Source organism: Myxocyprinus asiaticus, chromosome 9 (genome assembly GCF_019703515.2).
Source record: "Myxocyprinus asiaticus isolate MX2 ecotype Aquarium Trade chromosome 9, UBuf_Myxa_2, whole genome shotgun sequence".
Lineage (NCBI taxonomy): Eukaryota > Metazoa > Chordata > Actinopteri > Cypriniformes > Catostomidae > Myxocyprinus > Myxocyprinus asiaticus.
Window position 1 is genome coordinate 40,337,683 of NC_059352.1, and position 12,332 is coordinate 40,350,014.

The window sequence follows — 12,332 nt, forward strand, 5'->3', positions numbered from 1 at the left end:
TGAAAGAAATAAAAGCTGAAATAAATCATTCTCTCTACTATTATTCTGACATTTCATATTCTTAAAATAAAGTAGTGATCCTAACTGACCTAAGACAGGGAATGTTTTCTACGATGTCAGGAATTGTGAAAAACTGAGTTTAAATGTATTTGGCTAAGGTATATGTAAACTTCTGACTTCAACTGTATATTGTGTAAGTATCTTTCATATAGCCTACAAAATGTATTTTCAGTTACTTTTATGTATTTTTATAGTTTGACAGCTTGAATGAAACCTATTCAGAGCTACATACAGAGAAATTGAATAATAATTTGTAATTGTTCCGTTTGCACAGTTACACCAGTTTCATACACTAACATGCAACCTTATCAAAGTCACTTTGTTCATTCTTGAAGTATAAAAACCTTTTGTAACTTGTGTGTGTGCAGACTAGATCCACAACTGCACCGAATCAATGCGTCCTGTGTTGTGAGACCCTCTTGTGGTCTCCCAACGCTATTACGCCATACTACATTAATAAGGCCAACTGAGTGAACTGGAAAGCATGCAAATTAGGCTTTGAATTTAAATGTAGGCTAATGTTAATGTATCAATGCCTCAAAAATATATTGATAAAATAACGTGCCGAACAATGATCGATATATCTATATTTTATGGCATGCCTACTATTTAATCGTGCTTACTAAGGCAAGCATCACTTTTACTATTGCTTTTACTTAGGTGCTTGAGGAGTTGACAACAAATGCGTTGATGCCTCTCTCTGCTCTGTCATAATTGTTTTTCTATGTAAACCTGCACTAGTAAAGTTAAAAAGAACTTACATTTTTAAAAATGCATCGAGACACTTGTGTTGTGTTCTATTTCTTGTGTTCCATACATTTTTTATAGCGCTACACTGGGTAATTTACAAAATCGTGCGAGGACGCAGAAGACAGTTATTACATTTCTAACCGGTGAGACTTGCGATGTTTTTTCTGGCAGACGATAAAATCTTTGCCCTTTTAAACACCAAGGAAGATGATCAGGAGGCCTGGGGGGCGGCTTGAGGGTTGGGAATGGATCTGGGGGCCTAGGGGGCTACTTCAGGGCTGGGAATGGATCCGGGGGCGTGGGGGGCGGCTTCAGGGCTGGGAATGGATCCAGAGCCACTGGAGGAGGGGCGGGCAGAGCCACTGTAGGAGGAATCTCTGGGGGAGCAGGCGGAACCGCTGTAGGAGGAGTCTCTGGGGGAGCAGGCGGAACCGCTGGAGGAGGAGCCGTGGAAGACTCTGAGGGTGGAGCCATGGGAGACGGAGCCATGGGAGGCTCGAGGGGCGGAGCTGTAGAAGGCGGAGCCGTGAACTTGGGAACTTGGTGCCTGGAGAGTAGCCAATGACTCGAAGGGCCAGGGTGGAGCTGAAGGTTTAGAGGACAGAGGCGGAGCTGGGGGATCTGAGGACAGATGCGGAGCTGGAGGGGAGGAGGTCCTTGGTAGAGCCGAAGGCAGAGCCAGGTGACCAACGGACCTAGGCTGGAGCTGGAGGGACGAGGGACCCCAGTGACATTGCTAGGCTGAAGGACCACGGTGGAGCCAAAGGGACATAGAGCCAAGGTGGGACTGAGGGAATGAAGGGCCAAGGTGGAGTCCAGGGCTCGGAAGGTCTAGGCAGAGTCGGTGGGTTTGAGGTTCCCCTTGACCATGGTTTCCCAGGGGGCGAAGGTCGAGTCGGTGACGTGGGAGGAGCTGGCTTACCAGGAGGAGGAGGAGGAGGAGGAGGAGGAGGGGAGGAGGAGGAAATGTCCTAAGTGGAGCCAGTGGAGGAGGAAGGGCCAGGGCACTGGATGGAACCAGGGTGTCCATTATGCTGGCTTGATTCCTGCCCTGATTCCCACCCTGACTACCCTTTATCCTCCGCTGATTCAAGTCTAGGGCTATTAGCTCCGCAAGAGCTGGCTCTGGGACAGATGGGGCTAATGGCACTGGCTCTGGGACGGTCGAGGCTACAAGCGTGGGCGCTGGCTCGTTAAGCGTGACAGGCGTGGGCGCTGGCTCGTTAATCGTGGCAGGCTTCGAGGGAGGAGCCGTGGGAGGCTGGAGGATGTCCACTGTGGGAGGAGATTCAAAGTCCTCATCCTTCACACCCACAGTGAGTGGTGAGCCGTATATATGTAGAGCCACCTCCTCGAACTCGTGTAGTGTCCAGTGAGGATCCGCCAGAGGCATTAGCTCCTTTAGTGCACTATTAAGACCAGTGCTGAAGAAAACCACCAGAGAGTGGTCATTAAAGTGCACTAAATTCGGCAGTTGTAAAAACTCACAGACGTGATCCTCAACTGGACGGTCCCCTTGCTCGAGGAGGAGGATCCTGATGCCAGCGGGTATTTATCATCTTGTTTGGTCAGTCCTTCTGTAAAGCTGGGTACTTGGAGTGGAAGAGAGGAGACGCAGTAGTAAATATTTAAAATCCTTTAATAACAATCGCTGGAGTGGAACAAACGCTGGAGTGGAACAAACAATAAAGCTAAACATGCCAACATAACACAATGTAACACTTCAAGAACTGACAATCAATGAACAAAACTGGAGGGTATATATAAACAAAGGAACTAATGAGGGGATGGAGACAGGTGAGTATGATGAGGAACACCTGGAAGTGATGAGGGCGATGCACTATGGGAGATATAGTCCGGGAGAAAACTTCAAAATAAGAGTCCTAGGGAAAACATGAGGGACACAGACTGTGACAGGCCTAGAGGTGCTACAACAACAATTTCCTTATACACAAATCACAAGTAAAAGGTCAGATCAACAGTTCATTAACATACTTTTCACCCTGTTCCTCACACAATGCTACCTTACTGTAGTGCATGACTTGTAAGGTGATGCATTACATAACCAACTACATTAATAAGCTTGAGCGATTAAATTGAACAGTAGCTGAAATGTTAGTGTGTTACACTTGCAACGCAAAAGGACCAGGCACGAGTGCCGATGAGCACATGAGTCGACAAGCTTCAGCGATTACATTTTGCATTTTACAGTTTGCTTTTTATGACACAGTCGGTTAGGTTTAGGGTACGGAGGTAGGTTTTGTTGATTTAAAAATCAATAGAACATTAACCGTAACATCCTCATCTGTTTGGGAAAGCATTTAACTTGCTTTTAGCACCACACAGTGGACAGTTTGAAACTGCCGCAATATGCGTAATGAACCACGTAATTTTATTTTGCAAAAATGGCGCCTCAGTCATGTAATTGTAATGAGATCTGGCTGAGAATTGCAGCATGGTGACGGGGCATGTGAGAAGTGTAGATGATGCATGAATGCGTGTGTGTGTCTACGTCTAATCAATCCTATTCTGAGACTGAGAGGTGGCCCAGTGATTACAGTGAGCGAGATCTCAACTCATTCAGATTCACACCCTGTCCTCTCGCATGCTCTTGCACACACACACACAGCTTCTGAATTACTGATCGAAACTTTATCACAGTAACTGCATCGCAAACCAAGGCTTTCTGAAGCTGTGCAGAGCGCTGTAAACGCTGTGTGCTGTAAAATAAAAATAGAGTGAGAGAGGTACAGAGCAACATAGAGGGAGGGATTGAGACTGTAAGAGAGGGAACAGTTGAGAGAGAGAGAGAGAGAGAGAGAGAGAGAAGGAGAGAAGGAGGGAGGGACGGAGATTGCGAGAGAGCAGAGGAGACTGTGAAAGGCAGTGAGAGGAGAGCACAGAAAGTGCCACACCAGTCCTTTGGAGCTTGGTGAGTTGGGACAGATTTGCCTTGCATCCTGGATTCCTGTTCATGTAAGGCATAGTGTTGAATATATCATCTTGTAGTTAGACTGAATGTTTAACGGACCTGTGTGTTGGCGTACATGTGGTTATACAGTATAGAGTTTGTTGTTTGTTTGTGTGCATGCTTCATTAACATGTGTGTTGGTGTGTGTACCTATGGTCATTTTTGCTTTTGGGCTTTTTGTGTACATCCTCTCCTAACCTTTAAATGTGTGTGTTTATGTGCAGAGCTTCTCTCGCCGGCGTCTGGCTCCTCCCCGGCTGTCCAGGAGCTCATGACACGGTTGGGCTTCCTGCTGGGAGACACCAGACCCACCTCATCACAAACAAATATGGAGGAGAAACAGGTAAACATGAACTCTAAAGGTATAAACAACCAAACACATGCACAAACATACACAGACAGTGTGTTTATAGGCACTCTGATACAAATCCACACACAATTTGTTTGCTGTCTGTACAGAAAAGCATAGAACAGACGATGAAATACCAGGCAGATAACATCCTTAGAAAAGAGGAAACAGCATGTCAATGTGTTTTTCTGTCCTATCACCCTTAGATATAAGGAGTCGTATATTAGAGAGATTGATTACATTGACAAACACTCCAAACACACTGCAGGAAGAGCTGCATCTTTAGTGTTTTAGACTTAAAAAAAAGAAAGAAAAAAGAAGCTTTCTCAGAGATGAGTATCTGGAAGACTGTCTCTGATGGAACGGCACACTTTGACCCTTTTTTCATGACTTGGACTATTGCTTCATTTTGTTTCCCAGTGTATAGCTATAATATATGTTCCCGATGTGAACAAAGACAAACTTTGATCTTTGTTTAGCAATGTTTATTCTGTTTGTTTCATGTCTTGGTATTTCCATGGTGGTCAAAACAGTTCCTAACATTTCAAACTATTTTTCACATCTATGATGCAGTGGGTGTGTGTGTGTGTGTGTGTGTGTGTGCGCGCACATCATCATACAGTACAGAGGTTTTGAACTGTGAATCTAGGATCTAAATAATTTTTTTATGAAATGCTGCACTCAAAGCTTGTAGTTGTTTTTGATCCATGTTTCATTCTGCAGAATTTATCTACAAATACCCTTTATAATTAATGTATAATCACAAATGATACATGTCCTTCTTCGGATTAGAAAAAAAAAACTGTCCCTCTGCATCACCTTTGTCTGCTGATGGACTACAGCCTTGAAATGGAATACATAGACTATCATTTAATTGCCAACAAAAGCCTTCATCAGCCAACTAACAAAGGACAATGCATCTATGTGAATGTCTGCAAATAATCCAGGATGGACTTCAAAGACATAAGTCATTAATCGTAAAGTTCATTAAAAAATAAAAAAATAAAATATATATATATATAACGCTTGTTTAATTTACAAATTTTAAACCATGACTTGCACTGCACACAAATAACTAATATTGGCATTATATTCATGTTGTTTAGCCAGAGGGGGACTGGCCCCCATAGTGAGCCTGGTTTCTCCCAAGGTTATTCCTTGCCACAGTCGCCTTCAGCTTGCTCACATGGGTTCTAAATACAATTATTATTTAATTTTTATACACAATTTACAATCATGTTGAATCAAACTACACAATGTTCACTCTAAGACTTCTAAGACTATAGATATTACAGTTTCATTTAATGCTAATGTATGATTTCCTGTGAAGCTGTGATGTGTGTTGTGAAACACACTATACAAATAAAAATGGTTTGACTTGATTGGTCCTTGATTCTTCAGTTTTAGTGCATATCTGCTCTTCTGGCTTTTCTAAATGATCTATTACATATGGATGGTGACTTATGTGTGTTTGATGCTGTACACACACACACACACACAAACACACACACACACAGATGCTTTATAAAGGGATAGAAGCTGTCTTGAGGTGGAGAGAGGCAGCCTGGAAATGTTGCTTGCTCCTGGTGAGTAATGCACTTTGTCCCTGGGAAGACAAATGATGCTGGAAGGAAACGGGTGGAGCAACAATGTATACGGACACTTTTCTAATATTACTGCAACACTGAGGAAATTGTGAAGCAGGTGCATGATGCTCTACCTGAAATCATAAACGATACTGGGTGTGTTAGAATCTCTGATGTATGTTTTGCATGTGTTTGGAGAGATGAGACTCCCTCATTGGTGAATGGCTGGCAGGCAACAGTTCTCTGGAGACCAGGGCTCTGGTACACTGATTCCCCTCACACACACACACACACACACACACACACACACACACACACCCCCACACCATCACTCTCCCTGACCTATATAGAGTGCAGAGAGAGGTAAGAGGAGAGGACAGTGGTATCTAGGATTTTGTGTACTCTGTATGAAAACAGGAGTTACAGGAAACAGAATCTTGGGGGGCCGTGCCCCCTCACTTTGACCTTTGTGCCCCCCACTTTGACCAAATTTTGACCACCTATGATTTAGGGAAGTGACTTTCCAGATGGTCCCTTACTCACTGAATATACAACAATCACCTGGCAGCACGCACCCCCCCCCCCCCCCCCACTGATCGATCGCCGAGGTATGTTTAGCACCAGCCCTTTGTGGCTCCAAAAGAAATTCCGAATCCCCCCCCACACACATTTTATCCTGGTGCTGACTCTGAGCAGCTAGATTAGCAATATTTTTCATACTCAACATTTATCCTACTAGTTCTGGAGGCTAATCTCTTTATTCAGCTTTTTTGATCTTGTTAAAGTCAACATGAAATGGTATTCACAACCAGTTTTACTTCTGTAATGTGATATACTTTTGAGTGAAATGGGTATTCAATGAGAAAAACATGTACGGTGGAATTTTTTTTCTTGGGGAACTGATTGGATCGTGAAAAGTTGTCATCACTGATGAAATGTTCTCAGTAGAGCGCAACAGTCAGTTTCCGGAAGTAAAAGTCCCATAAATGTTTTCCATAGACAAATTGATTTTTAACAATGGCTTATAAACCTTTAAAGACAGACCTACCGTGAGCTCAGAGGTTGTTAATCCATGGTATTTGCTTCTGTTGAAGCCATCAGTCAGCGTTATTTCAACTTCATTGTTTAAAAATCACATTTAATAGTGGAATTCCTGGTGAACAACTACGTTACCCATGGTACAATAGTGAAAGATCCACCAATCAGAGAACAGCAGACAAGTTGTAGTTTGTGCCCTTGTGAAAGATGGTAAATATTGTACATAGTATTGTCTCAGTGTTGTACCTTTTGTCTTTTTATCTGATTTTCAAATACTGTTTTGCTTCAAATCATAGTTGTGTAATGTTGTGATTCACCTCAGAGCTGGTTGGTTTGGTTTAGAACTCTTTTATGAAGCATTTTTTGAAAAGTCAATGGGGAAAAAGGAACCGACATGACTGAAAAAGTGGGCGGGCACTGTTGCACTCTTTTGGGCTTTTCACACTGCGCTTACTCCTGTGTTAACACGTCTTTAACCTTGGATTAAGGTCACGTTTAACCCTGTGTAAAGCAACATTTCACACTTGTAATTTTGAAAGGGGTTAGCACCTCTTTTGTGGGTTAACCCCGAATTGCGGTTGCAAACATGTACATCGTAAATCAGTGTAGTGTTATGACTCTTTCTCACCGAACGTGTCCTTTCGCTAACGAAGCTAGAAGTAGTGCTACTAATGGAGCAAAACGCAGGTGTTCCAAGTTGTTTTTAATTTGACACAGCATCTAAAAATGCGGCATCCTGCACAGGTTGAAAAAACAGCAAGAAGCGGCGCAACAGTCAGAGATGTCCATCTAGCACGTTTACATAGGATAACAATTGGATTGGACCCTGGATTAACAATTTCAAGTGTGAAAAGCCTTAGCAAAAATGTGTATTTAGAAAATAAATGGTCAATTTTGAAACCTATTAACCTTTTATTACATACATTTGTGTTGTACTTTTATTTGGTTCTTTAGATGCAGTATTTCTTTGTTCATTTATACACTGCCAGGCCAAAAAAAAAGTCGCCGTTTGGATTTAAAAAAGCAGATACTTAAGAGTCTATGATTGGATCATTATTGCAGTGATTAATATGTTTCAGCTGGTAACAATTCATTTAACCATAACTGATGCAGTGTGTAGCTTCTCATTTCTTAAACATTCATGTCGGAAGACGTATCCCGTGGACATAGAAAAGATGTTACTGTGTTTCAGAAGGGGCAAATTTTTGGCCTGCATCAAACAATGAAAACAACTGGGGAGATTGCTAACATCACTGGAAATGGGTTAAGAACTGTCCAATGCATTATTAAAACCTGGAAGGATAGTGGTGAACCGTCAGCTTCGCGGGAGAAATGTGGTCAGAAAAAAATCTTGAATGATCTTGATCGGAGATCACTAAAATGCTTGGTGAAGTCACATCGTAAAAATCGACAGTAGAACTCACTGCTATGTTTTATAGTGAAAGTAAGAGCATTTCCACACGCACAATGCGACGGGAACGTACAGGATTGGGACTAAACAGCTGTGTGGCCAAAAGAAAGCCACTTGTTAGTGAGGCTAATTGGAAAAAACAACTTCAATTTGCTAAAGAGCATTAAGATTGGACTGTGGAGCAATGGAAAAAGGTAATGTGGTCTGATGAGTCCTGATTTACCCTATACCAAAGCGATGAGTGCGTCAGGGTAAGAAGGGAAGCGCATAAAGTGATGCACATGTCATGCATAGTGCCCACTGTACAAGCCTCTGGAGGCAGTGTTATGATCTGGGGTTGCTTCAATTGGTCAGGTCTAGGCTCAGCAACTTTATGTAGCAATAAAATGAAGTCAGCTGACTACCTGAATGTACTGAATGACCAGGTTATCCCATCAATGGATTTTTTTTCTTCCCAACGAAACTTTTTTTCTTTTTGGCCAGGCAGTATATATTCATTTATTACTTTTCTCTTTATAAATTTTCTTGCTATGCATTATTATTTCTGTTTAATCTTATGTTGTGTACTGTTTTCACAAGTACAAGTTAGAGAAAAGGAGTTGTCTCCATTTTAAGGTCTTAAACGTCACAAGATGATGTTGTGAAGCAGTAATTTTCCATTGTCTTTGCTTAGTAAAATAACACTTGTAGAATTGTTGCTGGTCAGAAGAAGTCATTCAGAGCATTGACACAACTAAGATTATTCACCATCACTTTGTCTCCTGCCTTCTGCTAATTCTGAAAGCATCTTTTTTTGGTTGCTTATTGGAACAAAAACAGACTGGAGGGATTGGAGTATTTTTGGCTTTGCCCTTGTATGGACAAACGAGTCAAGTTTAACTGTTTCAATCTATCACTTTATCTCCTCTCCCTTTTTTATGCATTTCCTCCCATGTTTTTCTTCATGCTGTGTTTGTTTAATTTTTTTTCTATTTGCTTCTTATTGCCCCCCTTTCTCATTCTTATTCTTTCTCTCTGTCTGCAGTGTGTAGTGTCAAGTCAGGGAGTGAGTCCCTGCTCCACTTTGACTAACAGTACGGCGTCTCCCAGCGCTGACAGCCCCTGCTCCACCTTACCAGAGAGCTCCTCCAGCAGCAGGGCCCCTGTCATCTGCACCAGCCCCTGCACCACCTCCGCCTCCACCATCATCAACACACCCAGCTCCACCCTGGAGAGCAAGGACAGCGGCATCATAGGTGACACTTGATGCAATAATGTGTCTCTCTTAGCTGATGCTTTCTTCCCAAGAGTATCATACAAAGTTTTTTAATCATTTATATAAATCCATCTTGCTTCTTTTTATTCTCCATCTTATGCGTTTCTGCAATTAATTAGGTTCCAACTGCTAAAAGCTGCTGTAAGTGATTTCTGATTGGCTGACGCACAGATTCTTTTTTGTGGTTTATTGAGCCTAGAGCTGTCGTGGACATGAAACTGATTTCTCAGGATGCCTATTTCATTGATATCTGTTAGGTAGTAGGGACAATTTATGCGTGGTATTTGTAAACATAGCTTGCAGCAGTTTTAATATACAGACTCAAACTCTATCAAAACTATATACATTGCCAGGGTTTGTACAGATGACACGCAACACAAAAACAACTACATATCAAGATATAGGAAGTACGGCTGTCAATTTAACACATTAATTCAGTGCGATTTCATTATATTCAAAATAACTTACTAAAAAAACTACTTTTTATCATGCCCCCTTATGTAAATTCTGTAATAAGGAATTTTCCTACTAGAGCTGTCACTACTATGAAATTTCGCTGACAATTAATTGTCAAACAAATAATGATGATTATGACAATTGATTGTCTGTTTTAGAGCTATGACGATTTTTTCTTTTAAGGCTTTTACAGTTTATTTTCAGATAAATTATTATATTTCTTAAGGTGCATGTGTGCCTCATACACCTTAAGAAGTCATTTTTACATATTTAACTTCAAATATATACATAAAATGGGGATATATGCTTTCCTTTTAAGGCATTAAAAACTTATGAATGACATGAAATGTTTTAAATATCAAAATATTTCTAAATACTTAAAATATGTCTTTTTGGTCAACTTTAGTTTTGGTCAGTTTTCCATTTACACTGTTTTTTTTGGAACTTGTATATATATTTTATATTATTATATAATATATTATATATTTTTTTGTTTTGTTTTTTTTAAATAATTTTACATATTATATTATGCAATATTAAAATATTTCTGTCCTAATTTTTTTCACTTTCACACATTAATGCTCATGGAGCAAAACCTTTGAGATGTAGTTTCATCATTTTATCACTCCACAGAAATAGAGTAAGTGGGTGTCTCCTCTGTGTCACTGTGTGTCATTAACACTGCGTGTATGAACCCATATGATCAGGAACATTTGCCATTATGTGGTCATTTAAAGTGAAGCTGGAGCGCTTTGCATTCACTATCAAAGTTTATATTTGTTCATTTATATTTTCCATAAAGTTTGGAATCAGAGTGCTTGAGAAGCGCTTCACGTGCTCTTTCGAACAGGAGCTGCTCTGGTTGAAATCCGCGATGAAATGTGATTGGAATTTTAAGTGCACAGTATACGCGGTAATCACAGTTAGATCAAATAACTGTGATCAGACAATTATTTATTAATTGCAACAGGCCTATTTCCTACAAACAGAGCAATTCAAGCTTGAAGTACCACCTTCATGTTTTTGCGAGTCGCAGATATCAGAGGGCAGTCAGCGCAACAATCTGACCAGAGCATGTGAGCGGAGCTTTGAGCAGAGCGGTGGAATTATCACCTGAGCAGAGAGCGCCTTTTTGAAGATTCTGCTCCGCTCGCTCAGGCCGCTTAGTGCCGCTTGCTCAACCCAGAATGCGCTTTGTGGTATGCTGGTTTGGGAATCTGCTAAATAAGCAATAGGCCTGAGGTTATGGAGCTCTAACATTGTTTTAGTGAAGTTGCAAACCTTATAACCTAAATAAATGCAAAGAATTAATCAAAATTATGACCGAGGAAATTGAAAGGGACTGTGGAGAGACTGTGAGAATGAGCAAATATTTTTTGGAATCGTCCGCGTCACATTGCCAGAGAGTACGAGGATGTGCTACATGATGGTAGTGCAGCAAAAGGTGAGCTAGTAGGCTACACTACTATTCGATAATAAATTAATAGATAAGTAATGTATCTTGTTGTTTTGCTATCATGTCAGTGCAGCTGCCAGCTAGATGCAAACCCTGTTCTACGAACGTTAGAGCATCCTCAATTTAATATATAAGATTAATAATACTGTATATTGGCAAAGCATTTTTCCTTGAATCCCGGCGAACACAAAAAAACCTGCATCAAAACCAGTAAACGTATGATCTTGCAGATCAGTTTGTCCTAATTTGCAGGCCTTCATTCATGCCTTCATTGAACAATTGAGCATTTGATTAGTAAAGATTTCCGCTCTTGCATAGAGAATTTCATTGCGGAATTATCTCACTTAATCGACCACTTGTTGCTTTCGATATCTGCTTTGGGATAAAGTGGCACATAACTGCTGGTCAGTTTCCCAAAGCTAAATCCACACCTTAACGATAAGTGAAACGTAAAAAAAAAAAAATATTTTAGATTAGTGGTTGCAGATGACACCTTCTGACATCGCTTGCTGCATTCATGTATGAGAAAAAAATCTATAATTGGTTGTACATTAGAAAAAATAACTTTTCTTAAAGTTAGTGTAATTTGTGAATTAATTTTTATTTGTTTTAGGATCATTAAACATGATTTCTTCTAATATATATATTGGACAAAATCTCACTTTATGTAGGACAAATATGTTTTATTTGATTTTTAAGCCCTGCTGTACATATAATGCACAAGACATGATCGTTTAATGCATATAAAGTCCAGATTCAATTTATAATGCTTTAAAAATGTCAAGGAAAAACAAAGGACGCTCATGGTATCTACTAATATAATAATTGTTATATAAATAACCACAGTCCTTTAGATTGCATATGATTTGTACATATACAATTGTAGGGAATATTAATAAACAACAACACTGAAAAAGAGAAAAACATTCACTGCTCTTTTCTGGATAACTTAATACACCCTTTACAGCTGAACACAAAATTAGGATGAGAAATTGCTCAT

General features: G+C 40.5%; 1 protein-coding gene across 4 annotated transcripts in view; it reads left to right on the forward strand.

The window, feature by feature from the left end:
* Nucleotides 1-12,332, forward strand: part of LOC127445818 (protein TANC1-like) — a 142,354-nt gene that overhangs the window by 76,069 nt on the left and 53,953 nt on the right. For 2 of the 4 annotated variants that reach the window (XM_051706211.1, XM_051706212.1), the window contains exons 5-6: nucleotides 4,006-4,124; nucleotides 9,190-9,400. In XM_051706211.1, coding sequence (XP_051562171.1) covers nucleotides 4,006-4,124; nucleotides 9,190-9,400 — 330 coding nt within the window. Of the gene's footprint in view, nucleotides 1-3,707; nucleotides 3,787-4,005; nucleotides 4,125-9,189; nucleotides 9,401-12,332 lie in introns of those variants that run through there. The other 2 variants (XM_051706213.1, XM_051706214.1) reach the window with 2 other exon arrangements.